Source organism: Schistocerca gregaria, chromosome 5 (genome assembly GCF_023897955.1).
Source record: "Schistocerca gregaria isolate iqSchGreg1 chromosome 5, iqSchGreg1.2, whole genome shotgun sequence".
Taxonomy (NCBI): Eukaryota; Metazoa; Arthropoda; class Insecta; order Orthoptera; family Acrididae; genus Schistocerca; species Schistocerca gregaria.
Genome location: NC_064924.1, coordinates 470,951,589 through 470,978,562, shown reverse-complemented (window position 1 = coordinate 470,978,562; position 26,974 = coordinate 470,951,589). Strand labels below are relative to the sequence as shown.

Here is a 26,974-nt window from a genome sequence, read left to right as displayed (position 1 = left end):
CAAGTTGTTCACGTAATATTCATTTGACTGTTGCCTGTAAACACGTGGCATGTCAGTGCTCTTGGAAGAGAGCTGTGGTGGTGATGTGGCTCTGTTGTTGTTCCCGCGTAGTGATTTACAATAACGGAAAAAAATTGAGATTTGACCAGCAATTAACTACTTCGTAAAGAAAGGTATGAAAGCAAAGGATATTCATGCTGATTTTTAGAATCTGGGTGTATAAGTGGACAAAGAAAAAATTCCTGGATTTTTCCTAGATTCCAGGTTAAAAACACACTTTTTCCCGGGTGAAAATACACTTTTCCCATGTTAAGTGACAGAATACTTTCCCTCAGAACTTTAAATCCTTTGAATGGCTGTGATTTTATACACTAATGTAGAATTTCCCCGCACTTTAGAAAATGAAACTCGGGGAAAAATGAAAGTTTTGGATACATCTTTGATGTGCAGCAACAAGTATTTTTGTATTACAAAAGTATAAATGCGAATTTCACCACACACCACCTGTTACTTTCTGAAGCACTCAAATCAAGATTGTGATGTGCTTTTGTAAGCCAGTCATATCTCATGTCACGTGATCTCTCCAGCTGATGACAGTGGATATTCAGAGTATAGGACACATGATATAGTCAGTCAATAGCAACATTACTGTTAAGTAGCGCAAACACGCTAATAGGAAAAGTTAATGGTTTAAATTAATATACATAGTGTTGCTACAAGAAAAGCAAAGCTTTCACATATTATATTGGTCTCAAAGATTTGTGGGCACGTAGAACCACTAGCTCTTCCTCCCACAAATATCTCTGCCCTACTGCAGCAAGATCAGTTCTCTGTAGTACGCTCTCTGTGCCACACACATTGTGTATATGCTGCAAGATTAGAAATATTCATAAGTGACAGGAGTGGGAGTGATTATTTATCATCGTAATTACCATGCCCACTCTACACTATCTGTAGATCAATAAGCTGCAAAAGAAGCTAAGCCATTTTTGGGCATGTAACACTTTAAGATACACCACACAAATGTACCAATAATTTTTTTAATAATGACATAAATGTCAGACCTTCTAGGCTAAATGGCTCGTCCTCAAAGAGCTGATTTTTAAATGAGAGTCAAACGATTTGTGATTTAAGAAATTAATTGTACATTCTCGTACATAGTTCATCTTACAAAAAAAGAAATTTACTTTGAAAGTAATGATTTTCAAACCACCATTCGCAATATTTTCCTGTGACCTGTTAGAAATACGTTTGTTTCAGCAGTTTCCAGAGAGCGCCAGATAATAGGTGTCACCATTCTTGCACAGTTATGATAACTAGGAAGCCAATATGTTCACTCTTGTGACACATTAAAAAATCTTACATTATGTCATAAAAGAAGCAACACATCAGAGGATACTCCAAGAGCATTGGAATTTCGTGACCCACACTCAAATGCATAATTCAGCTTAAAGTGCATATTTGCATGATCAGGTTCCCAATGAAGTAGACCTCGATCTGATATTAAGCTTTTCAGTGTGGTTTGTCGGGATGTAAATTTTCTTGGAATAGCAGTACTGTATTATCTCATGTTTGGTTCTTTATTATGGGATAATGCCATATGTGCTAGGAGATGAAAACGTGCACTTGAAATGCAGCGGAGAGTTAAACTAGCGAATAGTGTGGAATTGAACACTTCGTTTCAAATAAATTGACTACCTCAGCAGAAAATATTAATAAAAGCCAAATTTCTTTAGCAAACCGACAAAAATAACTTCATTGTTCTGCAAGAAGATGCTAATCTCCTTGACAAATTGTAAAAAAAAAAAAAAAAAATAAAAAAAATAAAATAAAATTAATATCCACGTGAAAAATGCCAGGATTAACATGAGAGAAAGTCATCTTCCATCAAGATCATGTGCACCCACACACATCTGCCTTCACCATGGCAAAATTACATGAACTAAGGTACAAATTGTAGCCACACCTGCCTTATTCACTTGATATGGCTCTGTCAGACTTCCATCTCTTCCCAAAACTGAAAATTTTTCTTGGTGAATGGAGATTCACTTCAAATGAAGAACTGATAGCCGGACTTGACAACTATTTTGCAGGCCTGGAGGAAACTCATTTTCGAGATGGGATCAAGAAACTGGTACATTGTTGGACCGAGTGCATTAATCTACGAAGAGACTACATTGAAAAATAATAATAGTTTCAGTGATGTAAGTACTTTTTTCTATTCTGTTCCGAGAACTTTTCAAACCACCCTTGTATAATGCCAAGCACCAACCAGTGAGATACAGCTCAGGAGAATTAATATGGATTTTTATGCCTTCATGGAAAGTGGCACTATCAGAAAAGTTAATAAAGTGCTACTTTAGGCCATATCATATTCTTTGTTGCTTGTTAGATTTCCTACAGGAAGTCAAGGATTATGAGCTTCGTCTAGAAGACAACAATCCATGTGCTCTGTGAGAAGCACTACTACAGTCCAGAGGTGCATATCGATGATGGGAAGTTCAAGGAAACTGCTTTTGCGAGAGTGGCTATATTTGATGCTCATCATAGTGAAGAAGATGCAACAGTATGACCACAACATGAGGAATTGCCAGTGCTGCCACGCAGAACTCCAATGACAAGATTTAGGTCCAAGGTGCTGTAGTTGGCATGGATGAGACCTTCTGAAACAGTGGATTGTGTTTTCCCGGAGATGGAGCAAAGTTGTATGCTGAGCTGCATGCAGTGGGGCATAGTGGTTAGCACTGCTGGCTGGCAGTCTTTATGTCACCAGTTCAAACCCAACCAGCAGTATTTTTTGTTATTTGGTATTATCATTTCTGGAATTTTTTTTATGTCTTGTGTCTGTAATGATTGTATATTATGGAATATTTTTTGTTTGTATAAATACCAGCATTCTGGAATATTCAATGTTTATATAATAACTGTGCTCTCTATCTTTTCTGGCTGTATGTTGGTATCAGTAATAAACCTGCTTTCAGGCTAAGTATTGTATTTAACTGAGAACCCTGCCTCCAGATCTGAACTTGATTACAGTTCCTACAGAACAATATATTGTTGCAAATGTATAAAACATGGTGATTCCCAACAGTGTTAAGTCATTATGGACAAAAACAGAGTATCGTTATTACTAATTATTATTATTATTATTATTATTATTATTATTATTATTTAGCAAAGGGAAAGCATTATAAAAGGCATCAGACTCTCGGACTAGCAATGCACGCACCATGTGAAACAACAAAAGGCGTTTAAATGAACCACTTACAAGAACAAAGTAAACATAAGGAATTGAGTTCTTAAGTGTTAAAGTGCACCTTACAGAAAATACACAGGTTGAAGTAGCTAAGAAAGGCAATCCCAAATATACCCAAAATGAATAAATATATTGAGTGCATGTTTCATTGAGCTATAGCAGACAATATGATGAATTTCCTGATATTCACAAATAATTTTTTTCATTTATAACCACCAAATTATAACACTAACTTTGTTTTTGTTTTAATGGAATTATATAATTTTTTCTGTGGCATTTTAAAGAAGTTTCTAAGAGAACTTCAACAACGTAACATGTATGGGGCTTGTTCAAATTGTATAAAGATAACAGCACTGCAAACCAATGTCCCACCATCAGGAGAAGAGGTCCCATAATGTCTGTCCTATTATATTGTCACAGAAGATGCCGAGTAGCACTGTGGTGGAGTGGTCATGATACTAAACTGCTGCATGAAGGGTCATGAGCTCAAACATCCCCTGGAATGTAAAATTTTAATTTCTATATTGGGTTCGAGTACATTGTAGAAGTACCCAAAAATGTCAAGAATCATTGTACTGGAATTTTATGGCTGTAGATATACTGTGTGTATTCTGACCAGAGGTAGTTCGCTCCATGCTCTTGTATATGCAAATGCTGAATAAACCTTCATTAAGTGAAGTTAGTGTTCTTCATTCATCTAATTACACCTTCTTCTATGTGACATTATTCTGGTGGAGGCACCGGGTATTGGAACTTGTGATAGCGCACATTATCGATGACATAGTTGCTCCCATCAGGCCATTACAGAGCTGCCGTTTACATGATGAGAAACCTGAGTTCGAGCCATAGTCAACAGATTGCAATCTACAGGAGACAAAAGAAGAAGAGGATGTTACGATGACAGCAACAGTGTGCCACCACATGAGACATCCTTCCGGGTTCTCTGGTAATGATTGCCAAGATCCAAACAAGTGGCTGAAGGTATATGAGCGTATAGCCGAATTTAACCAATGGGATGACACCGTGTGTTTGGCTAACATATTTTTCTACTTGGAGGGCACTGCCAAGCAATGGTATGAGAACAACAAGGAGAAGTTCACAAGCTGGAAAGTATTCCAGGCAGAACTGTACAAGTATTTCGGCAAGACACAAAAACAGAAGTGCAAGGCTGAAGATAAATTAAAGTACAGGGCACAGCATCTAGGAGAAACTACAGCATCCTACATTCAAGATGTCTTGGAGCTTTGTAAAATAGTGGATCCTAGAATGAAGGAGGAAGAGAAGGTTGCACATCTCATGAAGGGTGTTGCTGAGGACATGTATCAAGCCCTACTTCTGAAGGAGGTTTCGACAGTAGACAACTTCATAAAATGGTGCCAGTATATTGAGACAATGCATCAAAAAAGAATCACATGAAAGAAGTTTGAATGGCTTCCAAACGTCATATCAATGTTTGTGATGGAGGAAGCAACTGATTTCACGAGTGTTCTTCGTCAGATAGTGAGAGAGGAAGTTCAGAAGGCACTTGGATTGTATGGCGAGCAAAAAACCTAGACACTTCAAGAGGTCATAAGGGAGGAAGTGGAACAGAAATTGAACCCAATCTCTCGGTCTTCATTTCCCTTTAAAGTGGTAAAAAAATCCAAACCCAGGTGGAGTTATGTTCCTACAATGCCGCATGAGGAACCTGTTTGGGCACCAAGGAAGAGTGACATCTGGAGGACCCAGGATAACCAACCAGTATGTTTCCACTGTGGACGACCGGGACATGTGGTGCAATATTGTTGAGAAAGGTGGCGGATATTTGATGACAGCCGCGCCAGAAGACAGCAGACTGATCTTAACCAACACCAACTCCAGAACGACGAAGATGAACAAGAAGATGTGGGTGCATAGGACGACGTAAGTCACCGTGGCCACAAGGTAGCCGCTGGAGAGGATGCTCCCGGACACGCGATCAAGATCTCCATTTCAGTTTAGAAGCTCCAGTTGATCACCTAACCGCTGAAATCTGGAAAACTGAAGGGTAAGACCTTCCGCTGAAGAGAAAAATCCTTCACTGTCAATCACTACAAAAATGATAGGAAACTACGTCAATATCCTCATGGATGGCCGACCAGTCAAAGCTCTTGTGGACACTGGAGCATCATACTCAGTCATTTCGGAAAAGTACCGTCGCCAGTTGCAGAAAACCGTATTTGTTGACAGCAAAACATCTCTGCTGAAAGTGACTAATGGGAAATATGTAAAACTTACAGGACGATGTACCATTTGTGTGGGTATAAGTAGTCATACACAGCCCTTAGAATTCATCGTCTTACAAGAGTGTAGTCATGACGTCATTCTCAGATGGGACTTTTTGAAAGCTTCTCAGGCAATTATAGATTGTGGACACTCGAAGATTATGCTAGACAAGATGAGATACTGTGGACAGGAAGATGCGCATCCGAACGTGTGGAGACTATGTGTGCTGGATGAAGTCATCATTCCTGCAGTCAGTGTTAGAATGGTAACCGCCACATGTCATGCCATGCATCAACACATCGATCTTATAGTGGAATGGAAGAGAAGCATACCACTGAAGATTAACTTGGTCATCCCACTCTCTGTCGTCTTATTTAAGAATGGATTTGGTGAATTGTGGATAGTTAACTGTTATCGAGAACAGCAGATCCTTCCAAGACGCATGTGTGTAGCAAATGCTGAGCAGTTAATTGAAGAACAGCTGAGCGTCATAGAAACTTCCCATGCCGAGTCTGTGGTCAAAATTCGCACTACCACTACGAGACAAGATCTAGCTTGACTATCACCATATCTCACTAAGCAGCAACAGAAGAAGCTACTTGCCATTCTTCAAGAGTTCTCTGAATGCTTCAATCCACAGGTGAAGAGCAAATTAGACAAATTGACATTGAAGCACCGGATTAGCACTGGATACCATCAACCAAAAAGCCAGAGAGCACACTGTGAGTCAGCAACAGAATGCTGAATAATTCGCAACGAGGTAGAGAAAATGATGAAGAATGACATCATTCAGCCTTCGTAGAGCCCATGGTCGTCACCAGTGGTTCTCGCCGGGAAGAAGGATGGCATTTAGTGCTTTTGTGTTGATTACAGGAAGCTTAATAAGTTATCTAAATAGGATGTTTACCCCCTTCCACAAACTAATGATGCACCAGATTGTCTGAAGGGGGCTAAGTTTTTCTCAACCATGGGCATGTACTCGGGATACTGGCAAATCGAAGTAGATGAGGCTGATCATGAGAAAACTGCATTCATCACTCCTGAGGGCCTGTATGAGTTTAAGGTATTGCCGTTTGGTTTGCGTAATTCTCCAGCAACTTTTGAACGGATGATGGATAACCTTCTAAGGCACCTGAAGTGGATGATGTGTCATTGTTAATGATGACATTACAGGGTTCTCAGAGACATTTGATGAAAATATAGAAAGACTGATGGCCGTCCTTAAGTGTCTCCAACAAGGTGGACTGAAACTTAATCTAAGAAAGTGTCTCTTTGGAGCAAAAGAAATCCAAATACTTGGACACCGACACCTTGTGTCAAACGAAGGTGTTCAGCCAGACCCAGCAAAGGTGAGATCTATAACAGAATTTCCTATTCCTAAAAGTATTAGAGATGTGAGGAGCTTCCTCGGATTATGTTCTTATTACAATCATTTTATCAAAGCGATGCCACTCCAAGAGTTGTTAAAAGCTGATGCTAAATTTATCTGGAGTGGTGCTCAACAAGATTCTTCCAATGTGTTGCAGAAGGCTCTGACGACTGTCCTTGTACTTGGTCTGTATAATGAGAGAGCACCTACAGAACCACACACAGATGCCCCCGGGTATGGGATCGGTGCTGTTCTGGTGCAAAATTCGGATGGAAAAGAGAAGGTTATAGCCTACACATCTAGGACGCTTACAAAACCCGAGAGAAACTACTCAACTATAGAAAGAGAATGTCTTGCTGTGATCTGGGCCACGTGCAAATTTTGACAGTATCTCTATGGAAGGCCATCACAGTTGTTACAGACCACCATTCACTTTGTTGGTTGACAGGTCTTAAGGATGCAACAGGACAACTCGCCAAGTGGGCACTACGTCTTCAAGAGTATGACATTTCTATAGTGTGCAAAAGTGGAAGAAAACACCAAGATGCCGACTGTCTCTCAAGAAAACTTGTGCAAGACCATCAAGACTTTGATGAAGATGGTGACTGTCTCGCTGCACTCCACGATCTCTCTGCTGAGCAGAAAAAGGATGCCAAGATGTCTCAAATTATGCTTGCCTTAAATTGGTCAGAGGATGTGAAAGGACAGTTAAAGGTAGTTAATGGATTACTTTGCAAGAAAATTTGTAAAGAGGTGGCTATCAGTGATTCCTAAACACATGCGCTTAGATGTACTACAGAAATTCCACGACACACTTGAGGCCAGACATTTAGGATTTATTAAGAGATATGATAGAATCCGCAAGAGATTTTTCTGGCCAAGTTTACTTAGGAGTGTCCGTCACTATGTGCCACACTGTCAAGAGTGCCAGAGGAGAAAGGCAGTTCCCCAGAAACCACCTGGCTGACTCATACCAATTCCATCAGCCAAAACGCCTTTCCAACGTATTGGGATTGACCTCCTCGGACAATTTCCAATGTCTGCTAGTGGCAATAGCTGGATTACTGTTTGCACTGATTATCTGACACGCTATGCCATTACAAAAGCCATGAAAACACCCAAAGCATCCAAGGTAACCAAATTTATCATGGAAGACATTGTATTAAAACACAGTGCCCCAAGGTTGTTAATTACGGAGCAAAGGGAAGTTTTTCAATCACATCTTGTGACAGGGATAAACCGTCGGTGCAATGTTACTCATCATATGACAACTGCCTACCATCTGCAAACTAACGGGCTTACTGAACACCTTAATAAGACCTTGGCCGACATGCTATCAATGTTCGGCAATGTTGAGCAGAGCAACTGGTATGATGTGCTACCTTTCGTGATGTTTGCCTACAACACCACCAAACAAGACACCACATGATTTACGCCATTTTTCCTTGTGCATGAGCATGAGGCAACTACGATGATGGACACTGTGTTTCCATTACATCCTGATGATGTGGATGATGACTGTATCGGCCAGGTGTTAACCAGAGCTGAGGAAGCTCGGCAGTTAGCTTGACTCCGCAAGCTGCAGGCTCAAGAAAACGATCGCCAAAGGTATGACGCGAGCCACCGCCCTGTTGTCTACCAGCCTGGTGACTCCTGTTCAGAAGGTTGGTCACTCTGAGAAGCTCCTCTGGAGCTAGTTTGGACCTTATAAGGTAGTAAGACAGTGTCTGATGTTACTTATGAAGTTGAAGATTTTGACCCCGACACAAGACAACTAAAGACCAGAGATACAGTCCACGTCCTTCGAATGAAGCTCTATAAGGATCCTGCACCCCAAGGCAAAATTGAAACTCCAGTGACAGGCAACAAACAGAAAGGTGACAAAGAGCGTAGCAGCAAAAGAAGTTCCAAGAAGATCACCACCAGGGCAATAATCAGTCATCAGGAGTCGGAGTATGCAGGACCGATGACTTGTTCCCGGGCTAGGATGACATAACACCAAGACGATATTCTCTTAAGGAGGGAGCAATGTCGCAGAAGAAGCCGAGTAGCTCCATAGTGTAGTGATCATGATACTAAACTGTTGCATGAAGGTGTGAGTTCAAAATTCCCCTAGACTGTAGAGTTTTGATTTCTATATTCGGTTCGAGTACATTCTAGAAGTATTCACAAATGTCAAGAATCATTGTACTGGAATGTTCTGTAGCTGTATATATACTGTATGTTTTCTAAATGTATCTCTAGGCATTGCATTGCCAATGACATCCTAAGACTGGAGCAATTGGGCTTTGGGAACCACCACTCGACAACACAACAACTCCTCCGTGTAGTCGAACATATAACACAGGGGCTGTGTTCCTGTACATCAAAAAGGCTTTCGACCATCTCTGGCACAATGGACTCATACGCAAACTAAGCGAAGCTGGTTTCCCGGATGGACTCGTATATATCATACTCTCATATCTCAAGAACAGGTGTTTCAACACTAATGTGCAGGATAAACAATCAACACAACATGGTATCCAAACTGGAGCACCCCAAGGAAGCATACTAGGGCCCATCTTGTTTAACCTGTACATTAACAACTTCCCAGCAACACAAAACACGACGTAAGCCATCTACACGGATGACACCGCCATCCTTGAACAAGATTGGAAATTGTCGAACATCAATTCATGAATACAGACAGCACTCAGAACAGCCGAACCTTGGTTGGAGCGATGGCATATTAAAATAGGCGTCGACAAGTGCAAAGCAGTTCTGTTCACCCATAGATTGAAACTGCTTCGCAAACATCAACACTGTAGATCAATAACACTGCATACACGCCCAAAACGTTTCCGAGAGAAAGTCGGATACCTAGGTGTCTGGCTGAACTGGAAACTTACATGGAGGGACCACATTGAGTATGTTGCCAACCAAGCGCACATTAGGCTCAAACAGCTCTACCCAATGCTCAACAGAGAAAGCACACTGAATAGGAGGGTGTCGAGGTCCATATAAATGACACTGATTAGACCTCTGATGACATACGCAGCTCCCGTCTGGGGATATGCAGCTCCTACATGACTGTGCCGCCTGCAGATCATACAGAACAAAGTGCTATGAATCATTAGCAATGCTCCACGCTACACACACACCGTGGATCTTCATCAAGAATACTGCCTTGATGCCCTCAAGGAAGTATTAAAAAAACATGCCACATGACTATACAGGAACTCGACACTCGAACAATCCTTTCATCCTCACTCTGGGAAACTATGATCACAACCATAGGTGGAAGCACAAGCGGCCAAAGACACTACTAGCTAGGGGAAAGCCACTTATGGTAAACAACCATACACAAACAAGCGACAAACGTTGGCAAGCCCCTGCATATCAGCAACACTGATTGGTAATTACCAGCTGCTACTAGAGCCGACCAACAGGCCACAGCAGGGACACCGATGAGCTCGCCCATTGATGCACAAACAAACTGCCAACATTACCTTACACTGTGCATCCGATATATAACCTATCGGACACAAAAACGATAATAAACCTAACTGTTGCAGGTTGCTGATGGTGAACGAGAGCTCTACACCGGCACCCAGCGCCAGTCTCCGAGCAACACAACAGCACAACGTTAAAGGTATCGACATGCATGATACCCACTACTAACAAAGCCTACCCTTACACAACCTATCGCAGGCAGAAAGACATCCGCTACTGCTCTTACCACCCAACCTAACTATCGCAGAGGTTTTTTCCCCTTGGCTCTTGCCTTGGCACTTTTCTTCCTGTGCCCTTCAAACTACTACCCTTCTTCAACCCAATTTATCTCCAGATTAATGGCTAACCTTAACTAGATGTATGCAAACATCGCAGTACCCACGTCCTGCGACACCTCACTTTAGTGAATACTAACCCTTATGCAGAGATGGCAGTAGACCTATTGAGTTGGCCATCATGCTGGTGTGAGCGTGGAGGGGTTCCATCCCAAAAAAAAAGGCCGCAGGCAATTCGCTCCACGCTCTTGTATGTGCAAGTGCTGATTAAACCTTCGTTAAGTGAAATTAGTGCTCTTCATTCATCTAATTACTCCTTCTTCCACGAGATAATATCAAATGTATGCAAATAAATAACTCAGATATTATTCTTGTGTTTACCTGCATGCTTGAAGCCCATCACACTCTGCTCTGCTGTTGTAGCAATCAGATAAATTTCTTGTAGAGCTATTAAGACATTTACAATTTGTACGACAGTCAAAAAAGTGAATACTGTTTATGGCAAAGTCACCAAACTATTAGAGCAATGGTGTTGTCGTATGCTGAAGATATTCACATAATGCCAAGCACTCATGATCTGCCTTTGATGGCACTATAAAAATAGTTCTAGAAGCTGGAAGTGTAGAGAATAAAATATGTCAAGGAAAAAGAAGAGCACCTGATGAAAGAAATGAAATTAACATTTCAGCAGCAGTAACACAGAATGCAAATGTCACAGAGAGTCATTTCAGAAAGAGGCATCAATCAAATGAATATTCTGTAAACACAAAACTCCACTGCATTTCATCCCTTCACATTTCACTGCATCTGAAGCTTCATGGCAATGACTCCCAAAATTGGTTTCTGTTCTCTATATGTCACCTATGAAAAGTGCAAAGTGATGTGGTGTATCAATGCAAAACTTTGCTTAAGGAGTAAGCATCATTTACAAACTATGGGCATGTCACTCTTCGCAACATGCAGTAATCATCAGTTGGAAATCCACATTGACTCAAAGAAGTGGATATAACCAATGCTCCTGGTCTATCAACGTTTGGTGCATGTTTTCAAGACCCGCATCATTGGTCCCAATTTTACAGACAGGAGTCTTAATACTCTCAAACATCTAGAGTTCTTAAGATCTGCTGCTGCAGTTATTGGAAGACATCCCACTGGGTATAAGGTTATCAGTATGGTACACGGATGTCACTTGTATTCCACTTGATGACTGACCCTCTTAAGGGAACACTGGGAGAGCACTGGAATTTCATTCAGGACAAGCAAAGTGGTCTGCACACTCAACAAACTTAACACTTTTGTACTTTTGGCAGTGGCAAAAAATTATAACAAGAGGTGTACTATGAAACACCAAGGACTCCTGAATGCATGAAATGCCTTATTTGTTGCAGTTGATTCCTGTTAAAATTCAACATGATGTTTTGTTGCTCCACAATTACTTTATAGCATGTAGCAGTTAGCAGTGCTAGAGGTTAGCATTTTGAGCACTTTGTATGACAGTGATGATAAAAACAAGAACTCTACCTAGTTTACATTTGGTATAATAGGGCAAAAGTTTGCGGAACCATTTATCCTGAAAGTGGGATAGAGGTTCATTGCACTGTTACCTTGATATTACTTGATCAAGTAATATACACTTCATGTTGCTGAAATTGTCTTAGAAGCTTCTTTAAAACGCCACAGAGAAAAGTTTATAGTTCCATAACAGAAAAATAAGTTGGTGTTATTCAGTGACTATAAACGATAAAACTTACTTGCAAACGTCAGAAAATTCACCGTATTGTCTGCTATAACTTGGTAAAAACCTAACCTTGATATACATCGTGTTTGTTTAATTCTGAGACAACTAAATACCTCAAAAATTTCAATATCTAGTTAGAAACCATGTTTAGCATGATGCAGAAACAATGATGCTGATGTAATTTCTGTTCCTATCTGCATGCTTGATATCAGTAAGTCCCCTTGCCTCTCACTTCTTGTGCTTGATTTCTGTGAGTTCCCTTGTCTCTCACCATTGAGGTGTTTGACTACTTTGTGTCCTCTTGCCTCTCACCACTGGAGGACTTGATTTTTGGGAGTCCCTCTGCCTCTCACCATGCTCAGCTTTGGTGAGCCCCTTGACTCTCACTATTGGGGTGCTTGACATTGGTGAGTCCCCTTAGCTTTCGCCATAATTGTAATTCACAGTAAATGCTCAAATTGACAAAACTTCCATTTTGATACATTTACAACTCATGCATGGGACGCATTGTCAATTACAACTATGATGAAAGGCAAGGAGATTCGCTGAACTCAAGCACTCCAGTGCTGAAAGGCAAGGAGACTCATGTATATCAAGCAACCCGATAGGAACAGAAAACTATTACTTCCATGTCATCGTTCCTGGCTCACGCTAAACATATTTTCCAGCCAGGCATTGAAACTGCTAACCTTAGTGTACTGCAAAGTCAAATTTGCAACACTAAAGTATATTTTGAATATAAATATCATTCATTAAAACACAGAGGTTTAGATTTTCATCATAAATGAAATATGGAATCAACTGTGTCACTTCTTAATAGCAAAAATAGACATACTTGATATTTGTTGAATACAGCATCATCTGCAATGTATGGAATACAATGGTTTGAGTAAACCATACATATTTTTGGTGAAGATCCTGAATGTGCAATAAAAATGGAGGGTTCCTATTTGAAAAGGGGTGGTTAGGAGGTGGTCAATTGTAGCACAGACTTCTCACTTAGAATATTTTTCTTTTTTTCTCATACGCTGACGATTAGATGGGTAGATCACATAACTAATGAGCAGGTATTAAACAGAATTGGGGAGAAGAGGAGTTTGTGGCACAACTTTACTAGGAGAAGGGATTGGTTGGTACGACATGTTCTGAGGCATCAAGGGATCACCAATTTAGTACTGGAGGGCAGGATGGAGGGTAAAAATCGTAGAGGGAGACCAAGATATGAATACACTAAGCAGATTCAGAAGGATGTAGGCTGCAGTAGGTACTGGGAGATGAAGAAGCTTGCACAGGATGAAGTAGCATGGAGAGCTGCATCAAACCAGTCTCAGGACTGAAGACCACAACAACATGATGCATTGTCTTTGGGATATTTAAGTGCTCCAGGTAATAATAAAAAAACTGTATTTATTCATTCTGCATACATTTGGTGTGGTCTAACTAAGCGGCCTCACTCTGTATAACAATGTATTAAATTAACGACTTTCATGAGACTTCAGAATGTAATGCTGTTTCTATTGTAAATATATACTGTATTCATTGTAATTAAGTCTTGATGTAAAACAAAATGGTAAATGCAATTAGAACATAGATTTTAAGCTATATTTGTCAAACTACTTATAAGTTTGTATGATGTACCCAGCAGGCTATTTTCAGCTGATTATCATCTGAAGTCCACTGCCAAAAAATAAATAACCATATTTTATAGCTTGGCTTTGGCTTTGTGCTTGTTAGCCTGTGAGTATCTTCAACAACAAAGGTTGTCATCAGCAGAAGTTGGTTCATAACTTTAGTGGGTTCTGCAATGGACCTTTTTGGAATATTGTTTTTATTCTTAAATAAAGTTCAGATGTTTATGGCAAATGAGAACTTATTATAAGAATAGTGTTCACAATGACATTTTTGTTAGAGTTGTTAATATTATTGGAGAAGGTGAATATTGCAATTGTGTCCCTAACTGTTTGGTACAAGAGTACATAATGACATGTACTTCGAAAGGTATTGCTTACTTACTGTTCTTCATCTTCCTCACTTTCTTCCCCTTCCTGACCATACATGTCTGCTAGTTTGTCAAATCGTGGGCCCCAGGCTCCGAGGTAGTCAAAATCTTGTTCATTATCATCTGTACCTATAAATTGAGGAAAACTGATTAGCTTGTTAAATCTTTGTTTTCTAAACACATAAAGCAATTGTGCAATTAGGTTTCAGAATGTTTACAAGTTGCCTTATCCTCCATAACAACTATAAACTCTGCAAATAGCTAGGAGAAATGAAAAGTCAGATAAAAAATGTGTTGAGGGAGAAAAGGCTTGACAATTTTCTATCTTTGCAATGTCCCTGTCAGAAGCTCAGCTTACTCTTTGGCATATAATGACCTGTCCTTATATTCATATGAGATACATAATAACCTTAAGAAAATCAATTGAAAGTGCAAAAACGTATCAAATTTTTTGATGCCTGCATCACTGACAGATGTTGTGCACTGGTTTTTCAATAGTTTTTTTTAAACTATGTGGCCTTTTAAATACTAACGTTTTATTCAAATTCCACATAATATGTGACCATAACACAGAGAACACTCACGGATGTCAAGATAATACCTTCTCAGCTGTTACACTGCAATCACCATCTTTTAATAAGGATTAAAGAGGCAAAAGAGGTAGAAAGAAGGATAAGACAGTGGAAGTTGAAAGAAGAGAAATGCAAAGAATAATTTCAGAAAATAGTGAAGAGCAACATAACAAGGGGTGAAATGCTATCAACAGAGGACAGCTGGGGAGGATTCAAAACAATGATGGTGGGAAAAGCAGAAAAAGTGTGCAAAAGAACCAGTGATATGAAAAAATGGAAAGAAAAATCCTGGTGGAATGTCAGAGTACAGAAGTTGCAAAGGAAAACAAAGCATACAGTATACTGTTTCAAGAGAGGTGGACCTAACCTGGACAGAAGCAGAAGAACTGACAGAGGCCATAAAAGGAGGAAGAGGACTTCGACTGGATGAATTAAGAATGGAAATGGTGAGAGCAGCTGGCATTGTTAGAGTGCAATGGCTCTATTGGGTCATGAGAACAGTATGAAATAAAAGAGGACCATGAAGACTGGAAAAATGGAATCACAGTGCCAGTTTTTCAGAAAGGTTGCTGGAAATTATTTCCAGATTTTAACGCAGTCACTTTTGATATGTCATACCACCAAGGTATTTGAGGAAATTCTGGAAAAGACAGTACAATAGATAGTAGGAGTAGGACTACAGAGAAACAATAAGGGTTTAGACCAGGAAGGATGATAGTACATTTAATTTTTAGTGTAATGTAGCTCCAAGAAAGATGCTACAAATATGAAAAGGATTTAGTATAGGTGTTCCTGGACATTCAGAAGATATATGATACTGTGGAAAGAGGCAAAATCTGGCAAACCCTTCAGAAACGGGAATTTGAAGGCTGACAATGAGAAAAATAAAGGAAATGGTTCAAGAGAGTAAGAGTCATGTAAGAGTAGGAGGAGAGAAGACATATTGATTTGAACAGAAAAGTGAGCTGGAGCAAGGGAGTGGACTATCCTCTCCACTTCTCAACGCCATTATTGATGACATGATGATGATGGTACAGGCCTGAATAGAAACTGAAAATATCAAAGCAATGGTGTTTGCTGATGATCTAATGGTGTGGGGAATGGAGGCGGAGAGATACAAGAAAGGCTAAATATATGAGAGGAAGTGGTAGGGCATTATGGATAGAAATTTAATGCAATTAAGTGTAAACTGATAGTGACGTTGACACGGAATGAGAGGAGAGTAACAATGGACGTAAGTATCACAGGGCAAATACTAAAAAAAGGGCACAACTTCTGGTACCTAAGGAGCGTAATGGAAAACAGCAGGAGGAATGATAAGAAGGTAAGTGAAAGGTGATGGCAAACTTGTGGTTTCCTGCAGAATTTAAGAAGACTGGTCTGGAGCAACAATGTACCATCAAAAGTAAACAAATGTTATACCAAGTGTATTATGATGCAGTACTCGCAAACGCATAAGAAATGTGGGTAATGAAGAAAAGGCAGGTGAGCAGGATAAAGGTTTGTGACAAAATTTTAAAGATGCAGAATATGAGTCAGTAGAATGGGTAGAGTAAGAAATGAGATAGAAAGTGAAATAGTGAACAGAGAAGCTCATGCAAGACACCATAGAAAAGATGAGATTAAGACAGTATCGGTATGTTAAAAGAATGGGAGTTGGAAGGGTACTGAGACAGGCCCACAAAATGAGAATAAGAGACAAGAGGCAAAGAGGAAGAGCAAGACATATATGGATCATTGTAATGAAGGAAGGTGTGGTGAATATACGATAAGATTAGGACAGAGTACAGAGAGAACATGATGGAAAGACAGGGAAAGATGGAGAGACTAAGGTCTAAACACTTCTAGCCATAGGCTGGAAACCACTGAAGAAGGAGAAGAAGATGATAAACACCAAATCTGGTGTGAAAATAAAAGTAGTGTAATATTTAAATTGTTGCACCATCATCATAATTAAGAAAAATAAAGAAATATACATTGATGATACTTATTCCAATATGTTAAGACAGAATTAAAATGTCGAAACTTAAGATTGGTGGAAGTTGGGTATTGGTCTACTACAATTTTTTGTGATCAATATGTTTCATCTCAGTCTTACCATAGACAAATAGATGTTGATTTCCATACCGTTACAAATAAATTAATCTCTTACATGTACTAACATCCATGGATCCTATACTTGCCAGAAGCTAAAGAAGACAAGGACCCTGCAGTACTTCCACCACCCTCATAGGCATAATTTCTTAGATCATCAAATGGTGGAGCATTTGGGTCAGCATCAGCTCTCTTCTTATGTTCTTCTATAAACACTCCTATGTTTGGCTCTGGGCCCAGTGGAGGAACTGAAAATAAAAAAGTATTCAGATGTACTCACTGTGATGAATATTGTAAAACATAAATTTTCACAGTGGGTAATGTCACACTTATTAAAATATTCTGAGCTATTATACCATGGTCAGTATAATAGAGAGGGGAATAAATATGTGATTGTTAACTATGACATATCACTTCATCCTTTATTATATTCTTTAATTCTACAATGCATACCAAGAAAGAATCAATAGTTAATTACTGTCTTAGAATTTAACATTTTATATTTCCAAATGACTTGAACTTAATATCTTCATCTCTATGGTTACATGGAGTTGGATAGGCATAGGACATCATTTATTCACAACTCTGTAGTTCACAAAAAAGAGAAGCAGCCCATCTACCCTGTTTCTCAAGTCCCCAGTATTCTAATGATATATTTAATTTTCAGTGACTTCTTACACATTTCGTGGGAATGTTCTATCACAGAAGTTTCTCCTAATATTGCCTGCCAGATTTATGACTAATTTTTTTTAAAAAAATGTAATGCAATCGAATGGATAAAAAACCAACTCACATAGGAGAAGTAGGAGAAAACACATATAAAGATAGAAGTTTTTAGGGCCAGTGCCTCCTTCTTCTGGCAGAAGGGTTGAAGGGGATGTAAGAGGGATGAAGGGAAAGATCTGGTGAGGTTTAGGAAATGGGAAGACAGTTTGAAAAGTTGCTCAGAACCCTGGGTCAGGTGAGACTTACTGGACTGGATGAGAAGGAAAGTCTGACCTGGGATTGCGCGTGAATTTTTCTGAACTCTCTCCTTATTTCCTAAACGTCACCAATCATTTTCCTTTACCTCTTTTCCTTCCTCTTTAACCCTTCTGCCAGAAGAAACAGCACTGGCTCTGAAAGCTTGCAAATTTCAGTACCTTTCTATGTGTTTTTCTCCTGCTATATAAAATTATTTTTCTTACTAACTTTAAAAAAGGTGGTTATCTAATTAATCACAAGGACCTTGGCTTGTGTGATGGTGCACCTCTCTCCTTAAAAATTTCCTCTGGAAAACTTCGCTAACACATGTAATATCATATTTTATTGTGGAGACAACTGTGTCGGATACTGTGCTGTGTGCAGGAGCAAAGACATTATTCCTTGCATAAGAAACAACTCCAGTTTTATTCTTGCTCTGATAAAGATGAAGGGAATTTACAATTCTGAATATTACGTATTACAAATCTATAGCAAGAAGAAAATTTGTGTTCAAGGAAAAGAGAGCTCTTCTCTGACAAATAACAAGGTGAAACTCTAATGTAAATATTACTCTTTCTAGACATTATAATTACTATAGAAAGTTTCAGCAATGTAATTAAACACAGCAACTTTCAACACACTCAAGAGCAAGCAACAAGAAATTTTCCACAGCTCTTTACCAACATTATTACCACATGACCAAACACACACACACACACACACACACACACACACACACACACACACACACACACACACAAGGTGAGTTTAGTTTCAATGGGCATTTCATACACCATTTGAAAATGAAGAATACATGCTAATCTTGTCTGTAACTATAAAAATGATAAAAATAATGATGTACATATCCTTCCTAAGCTTATGCAGTTGTAAGATATATCTACTGTATCCTTAGCTACTACTGTAGCAATAGGAACAAAAATTATATGAGGTTTTGGTTTGGGCAGCAGCTGACCATTTCAACTATTTGTTTATATGATTTACAGGTGTTACACAGATTCTGTCAGGATGCAGCTGACTGTGATGAAAACCACTGTTACAGGAGCAGTTACTGCTCCTATTCCATTTATGTCATCCTTAATGCTGTATTTCCTATCTTTAGTTAGGATGTTACTTTCTCCATTCAATATATGAACCTCTTGGCCAGAATCATTACAATGTGGCCCTCTGTTCTCTGTTGTCTAACCAGGGCTGGCACTTGGCTTCACAGTCTTGTTATCCAGTAACCTGCTCTCAATCTGTCATGTAACATTCAGCCTAAACATCATCTATAATTACTACCTGTCAGTCAGAAACTTTTCTTGCCTGTTACTTTCCTTTCTGATTTAACTCTTAAATTCATTACAAACAGCTTGTATTGTTACTCTTACTTCTAGATAAGTTTCTCATACTCCTCACAGTCCTTGTATAATGAAATTTCAAATGTGGTTCCAGTTTCACCTACTCAGAAATACACATTTTCTATCCATGAGAAAATAGTAGACAGATCATGTATGTTCACATATAAGAAAAGAACACAAATATTTGATAAAGCACTAAACATATTTCTTGATAAATTTATGTTTTAAAGATGAGTAACTATTTTATTATGTTTAAGTTACTCTCATGCAATATGCCTGAAAAAGAAACAACAGACAATTGACTGTGCAAAGAGTAATTACTATGTACAGCATTTCTAAACAAGAAAAAAAAGAAAAAGCACAAGGAACAAGTGATATATATGTTCTGGAGTAACCACAAGTGCTGGAATGAAGAAGAATAATGTAAGACCAGAGAAGCTGGGGAAATGATGTCGGCCAATGGTGCACTGATTAGGACCACGCCAGAACAGGAGCGACATCTGCAAGAAGTGAATATAAGCGGTGCTCCTGCCAGCCTAGGCCGGACATTAGTGGACAGGATTTGCAGAGAATTAGCATGGCCTAGCATAGAGTACTACAATATCAGATTGTAGTGATCCATATCCATTGCTTGTTTGAGCATTGTGTATAGCCAGGACTCGGATTTATGTTGCATGTCGCCCATCACTTGTGACACCTTTGTACAATAAAGTTAAGTACTTTCAATCAGCTTTATAGAAATAAAACTACTAATGTTATTTACTTGAATTGTTGCACAGCATTTTGAGAATGCAGCATCCCCTAGGCACCCTATATGAGATGAGTGGGCAAGACCCAACCTGGCGACAAGTATCCTCCAATGGAATTTCATGTATATTGTGCTAGCAACTAAATTCTCTCTTGTCTGTAATTTGCAGGGGTGCTTATTGCTTTAACAGTTTCTTGTTGTTTTTGCTAATCAGTGTTTTCAGGTGGGCATTGCATAAATTTTCTTTGCTTGTGCCCTAATTTTACTTGCATACCTAGTCTATTTCTTGCATTTGTGTCTTCCAACATGCCCACCTCACCTGTCCCACCCCCTGCTAAGGCTTCGCAGCCGCAAGTGTTAGATGTTACATAGCTAATGCAGATGTTTCAGTCAGACGCAGCAAATATCTACACTGCTCAACACAATGCAGCAGCTACTGGCCTACGCCGTGCACCTGACAGAACAAGCACTGTCTACTAGTTGCTACATCACCTTTTCAACAGTTTAGTGAACAAGACAAGGACTGGCTCGAGTGGCAGCCCCAGTTCACTGCTTATATGCTAGCTCACAACATCCCAGGAACAGTGAAACTTCTATATCTATTATCCATGGTAGGAAGTGCAATTTTCAGATTAATTCAAAAACTCTTTCCTAACTCCACTCTGAGTGAACTAAGTTATGAACAAGTGGTACAGGCCCTAACAAACTATTATGAACAACAAGTGGATGTGGTAGCAGCTAGGTACCAATTCTTTAATTGCAAAAAATGGTCAGAACAAACTTGTTGCGAGTGGGGTAATAGATTTGCAGGGAATGACAAGGAAATGCAAATTTAAATGTGCTTGTCGTGCTTTATATTCAGATGTTAAGTTGTGTGATGCAATCGTGTACAACTTGCCTGGTGTCAAACTCAGAGAACAGCTTTTGAAACAGTCTGATCCATTATTTCAGCAGGTAGTGTAAATACTAGATCAGTAAGAGTCCGGTGCCTTGTCAGCTCATACATTTGAGCAGCCAGCAATTTGTCGGGTTGAGTTCCTTGCTTGCAATCACCCCATTCTGCACCGGTGGCTTGCGCTAACCAAGCCAAGTAAACAACGGTCCACACCATGTAAGCAGTTCGCTAAACAGGTGAACAGAATTAAGTCTTGCCCTGGGTGTTATTCATGGCATAAACGCCAAGACTGCCCCTCCTGATGAGCTCAGTGTTACGCTTGTGGTAGGAAAGGACCTGTGCAATCCGTATTTTTGCAGCTGAACGAACATAAGAATATGGCCCACTCACAAAAATCTAGTCACAAGGCCCATGTCATTAATGCAGTATATTCAAAGTCTACAAAAGGCATTAGCAAAACTATTAAGTGTGCAGTTTCTTCAGTGATACATCAGTCAAATAAACTTTTTGTTCATTTACTTATTTGTGGAAACTGTGTCAAATTTCAGTTGTACACGGGTGTCTCTTTCACATTGCTCAATCATCACACATATGGACTGTTAGGCTCCCCACACGTGTCTAAAACTAGCACAAAACTGACAGCTTATAATGGACAAAACATTCCCATTCTTGGAACATGTACTTTAAGCACTTGCATATGCGAACAGTGACTTTTACAATGCTACAATCATGTGATTGAGAGAACATATTTGATCTTGATTCATTAGGCTTTAACATTCAGGACAATGTGTTGTCAGTGACTGCATTCAATGCAAAATACGGAATTGTTAGCTGGCTAAAAGAAGTCCCGGAACTACTTTATAAAGGTTTAAGCAAAGCTAACAATTTTGTTACACATAGTACTATGAAAGACAATGCTCAGCCGAAATTTTGCATTGCCAGAAATGTTCCCATTGCATTAAGGGACAAAGTTGCTGCTGAACTTAATGATTTGCAAGATAGTGGACTTATTGCACACATATTAGCTAGTCAATGGGCAAGTCCACTGGTTTTGCTCCCCAAACCATCAGGCTGCATTCGCCTCTGTGTTGACTTTAAGTCTTACAGTCAACCCACAAACTGTAACCGATACTTATCCATTTCCACACCAAGAGGATCTTATAGACAATTTAGGCACTGGACGTTACTTTTCAAAAAATTTATTTGTGCAACGCATATCTTAAAATATCTCAAAAAGGTGTATGTACTAAGTACTCATATGGGCTTGTTTAAATATTTGTGTTTGCCTTTTGGAAGTGCTTCTGCACCCACCATTTTTCAATGGTACCTGGAACAACTGACTGCACAAGTACCAAACTGTCAAATTATTTGGCTGATATTGTAGTAGCAGGTCATACATCTGAGGAACATATTCCAAATTTACACGTATTGTTTTGTGTGTTATCTGCTGCAGGACTAAAGTGTAGACTGGACAAGTGTGATTTTTTTCAACCTGTGCTGCAGTATCTTGATCAAGTCATGTAATAAACAGTCAAAGTGTAGATCCTTTTCAGTCGCATTTGTTAGCCATAAACAATTTTCCAGTTCCTACCAATATCACAGAATTGCAGTCAGTTTTATGTAAAAAGAACTATTATATTCTGTTTATACTGGATGCTGCACAAATCACAGCTCCATTGCAGCGCTCGTGTCGCAAGACTGTCCCCTTTGTTTGGACAGATGAGCGACAATAAGCTTTTCAAAAACTTAAAGGTGTTTTGCTCAGTGATTGATGCTTAGTTCACTTTGATCCTGACAAACCAGTTGTATTGCAAGTTGATGCTTCCTCTTACAGAATTGGAATTGGTGATAAAGACAGACCTATTGTGACGAAGTAAGCTGGGATATTTTTACTTCCCCTTTTGTTTTGTCATTGGCCTCCTTAAAATTCATTTTTTCATGTCTGACTAATTACCATTAACATACATGAGTATAACGTGCATTTTCATAAAAGAGAAAAGTTGGTACTCAGTTTTAAAGAATATAACACCAGTCTAATTGTGCTTAGTTTTATGTATTAATTTATTTTCTAATTTATTTTGACTATTCCTAGTTAGTAACTTTTGTTATGGGATGAAGTCAGTAATTGTTTCATAATTCTATTATTGACTTATAAACAAATATAAATTCTGTACTAATTATAAAGATTTGGAGGAACAACTAATAGTAATTTTAAAGTATCTATTTGGCTCTATTCGAAAACATGTTAGCAAAACTCGCCCTTAATTAATTGCAAAGTAATTACCAGTTTTGTCAAAAGTATTGCTTGCATAACTGTATCTGTTGATTTCATTTAAACAAATAATTCTGCCTAACTTGAGTGTAGAAGATGATGAATGCAGTTAATTAAATGAGTTAAGTTTTAATTGTAATTTCTGTAAATTAAACATCAAACAGTGTGTAGTTTCAGTGCCTATTATTGTGATGATATATAAGGGCCTGAGTTTTGATCCTGAGACAGTCTACGGCTGAGTTTCACATAAGAAATCTGTGTTGGTTAGAACAACAACAATGCGTCGACTTAACCATGAAATAAGTGTTACATCAATAGGCCGTGTGTTAAAACAATGACAGTGTCTGTTCACTTTATTTCAAAGGCTGTGAACTGTGTGATTAGGGTTTTACTACTCATAGATATTCAACAGTAAGCTATTGTAGCAGTATGTTGATGTTTGCTTGCAACCTATTAATGAGATGTATCGAAAGTTAAACAATAGTGCACTGGCCATATAACTGTGTATTATTGGGGCGTCGGGAACAGTGAAAGTAAAGAACTGTGAAACACAAATGTGCACCTGTCAGCTACATCATTTAAAGTAGTTAGTGATGAACTTCCACCCCCCCCCCCCCCATTTTTCAGTCAGTGTAACAATACAGTATGTCGATACTGAGGGCAATCAACCAAGAAATAAAGCAAGTGAACATTGCACTATTGCTTTCGCATAAAAAGTGTTGTCCAAAGCTCAGTGTACCTATTCACAAACTGAAAAAGAGGCACTGGCTATTGTGTATGGTGTCACCAAATTCCACAACTATTTGCATCGCAGAAAATTCTACTTAGTGACGAATCACAAGCCTTTGCAGTCCTCGTTTCATCTGACAAAACTTGTACAAACTGCCCTAAAATTGCAAAGATGGGCTTTGTTATTGTCTCAATACCAATACAAGATTGTGTATCGTCCAACAGCTCAACATCGTAATGCTGACGCACTTTCACATCTTTTCATTGGCCCTCATAAAGACTTTGATGCTTCTGTTGCATCTTGTTGTCACAGTATAAGAAAATTGCATAGGCCACAGAAGCTGATCCAGATTTGAACATTTTGATAAACTACATTTGCACATCTTGGCCTTGTTCCTTGCATTGCATAAAGAACTTTGTTGTGCACTGATACTTTGCACATTAGCACAGCCTCACTATACAGAAAGGTGTGATTCTTATTCAGAATGACAGTGGCCAGTCACGTGTGTTGATCCCTAACATTTTGTAAAACAAATTGTTGCAGTTACTTCGCCAAGGACACTGGGAGATTTTTCGTATGAAACAGTTAGCGAGTTGACACTTTACTTGGCAGGGTATGGACACCCAAAATGGAACAGATGACGTCACAGCGTGACGCACATATGGAAAATCGGTGTGCTCCACCAAAAAAATTCTCAGCTTGGCCTAAGTCGCAATTCCAATGCCCAACGTGTATATATACAATTTGCGGGATCTTTTGGAACACTAACTGGTTTATTGTGGTTGACTCATATAGCAAGTTTCCTTTCGCTGTGCTGATGAACTCGTCGATGTCACATATCACAATTCAAGTGTTGTCATAGATTTTTTGCCTAGAAGGCTACCTGAAGTAAGAGTGTCATACAACAGACCTCAGTTCATGTCAAATGAATCTGAAACATGGTGTGAATGCCATGGCATACAGCATCTAATTAGTGCACCATTCCATCCACAGCCAAACAGTGAAGCGGAACATTTTGTCAGAAAATTCACGCAGCAGATGGCCAAACTTCGCTCTGCACATGCCAGAGATCAAGCATTACAGCTGTTTCTCACCTCATATCATTCGCACACAAGAGATGGACCATCACTGGTGGAATTGCTTCATGGCTGCTGCCATCGGACACTGCTCCACCTTCCTCAGCATTGTGCCAACGGAAGGCCACAAGTATCACTTCACACCACATGATACAGCCTTTTACAAGGTTTTTAGAGGCAGCAGATGGTGGACGTGATGTGAGATCGTTTGTTGACTAGGTGGTAGCATGTATCTTCTTTCAGATCCCGATGGCTTGCAGTGCTGGCATCAAAATAAACTTAGACTCTGTCACGTACATGATGATCTTTCAGTCTCTATTTCCCCAGATTCACAGGTCCAGAGGACAGCGAGGCCACAAAAGCCACCAGAGGGTGTCATTGTGACACAGAGAAATGACCCAATGGCAACAGAGCCTTTGTCTCCTCCGGCCTCCTCTCATCCTATTGATGGAGCTGGACCTGCTCACACGGCAACAGCCGCCATCTTCTTCGTCTGGTTCATGGGAGCAGGAACTGGATGCATACTCTTCTGGTCATTTTCTGGGGGATGTTTCTGCCAGAGTGTAGGCCAGCTGGCGGGGTACGACCAGAAGTTTGAAGTCCCCTGCAGCCACAGCTTCCAACCTGACATTGCACCCACACTCCTGCAACCCGACATTGCACCCACACTCCTGCTCTCCCCTGGTGTGGTCACACTCCCTACACAATGATGGTCCGTTGCTTTGTGGGAGATGAATGTTCTGCCGTAACCACAAGCACCAGAACAAAGAAGAAGAATGCAAATTAGAGAAGGCAGTGAAACAATGTCAGCCAATGGTGCACTGATTAGGACCGCGCCACAAGAGGAGCGACACCTGCAAGAAGTGAATATAAGCGCCACTCCTGCCAGACTAGGCCGGACATTAGTAGACAGGATTTGCAGAGTACTAGCACTGCCTAGCAGAGAGTGTTGCGATATTAGATTATAGTGAGATTCATATCCATTGCTTGTTTGAACATTGTGTATAGCCAGGACTCGGATTTATGATGGTCGTCCACAAAGTAAGTTCCATTTCTATTTCTATCCACAGCAGTACTATGATCGCAGTTCTGAGAATGCGTGGCAATTGCTCTGACTCAAGGAGAAGACATGTACGCCATTTTAAGATTGCTGCTGTCAATGTGTGCTTTGTAGTGCTTCTTTATAATGCCAGCCGTAATTGAAAATTCTGCCGTGTGTGAAATCAGATCTGTGATTTGTTTCTTAAATGCAAAGAAAGTTAAACCATAGGAAATTCATCGACAAATCTGCTAGGTTTACCAACAAAATGCTATGAGTGATTCAATGGTTAGAAGATGGGTCATGTTGTTCAACTGAAGAGAAGATTAAGCACAACCGTAACTTTACACTTAATGCCGTTGCTATGGAAGTTCCACAAATCTCACGATTACTAATTCATGAAACTGTTACTGAAAAACTAAAATTTCGAAAACTTTGCTCACATTGGGTACCCAAAATTCTTACTGAAGAATACAAAAAACAGAGGATGGGCAGTGCACTTTAGTTTTTGACATGCTACAATGAAGAAGGCGATGGTTTTCTTTCTTGGATAGCCACAGGGGATGAAACTTGGGTATCACACTTGAAACACTTGAAACAAAATGGCAATCAGTGAAATGGAGGCACATTTCATCCCCAACAAAGGTTAAGCCTAAGCAAATCTTGACACCTCAGAGCATCATGTGCACCATTTTTTCAGACAGAAAAGGCATTTTGCTGATTGATTTCTTACCATGACGCCAAACAATTGGTGCACATGGTTACTGTGAGACCATTAACAAATTGCAACGTGCAATACAAAACAAGTGCTGAAGATTACTGTCAAAAGGCGTTGTTCCCCCCCCCCCCTACCC

General features: G+C 39.6%; 1 protein-coding gene across 1 annotated transcript in view; it reads right to left on the bottom strand.

Annotated features, from left to right (window-relative positions):
- The window catches only part of LOC126273386 (neural-cadherin), a 432,448-nt gene that overhangs the window by 26,041 nt on the left and 379,433 nt on the right, over nt 1–26,974 (bottom strand). The window contains exons 26-27 of the mRNA XM_049976939.1: nt 17,129–17,287; nt 14,388–14,502 (exon numbers count right to left, since the gene is read on the bottom strand). Coding sequence (XP_049832896.1) covers nt 14,388–14,502; nt 17,129–17,287 — 274 coding nt within the window. The remainder of the gene's footprint in view (nt 1–14,387; nt 14,503–17,128; nt 17,288–26,974) is intronic.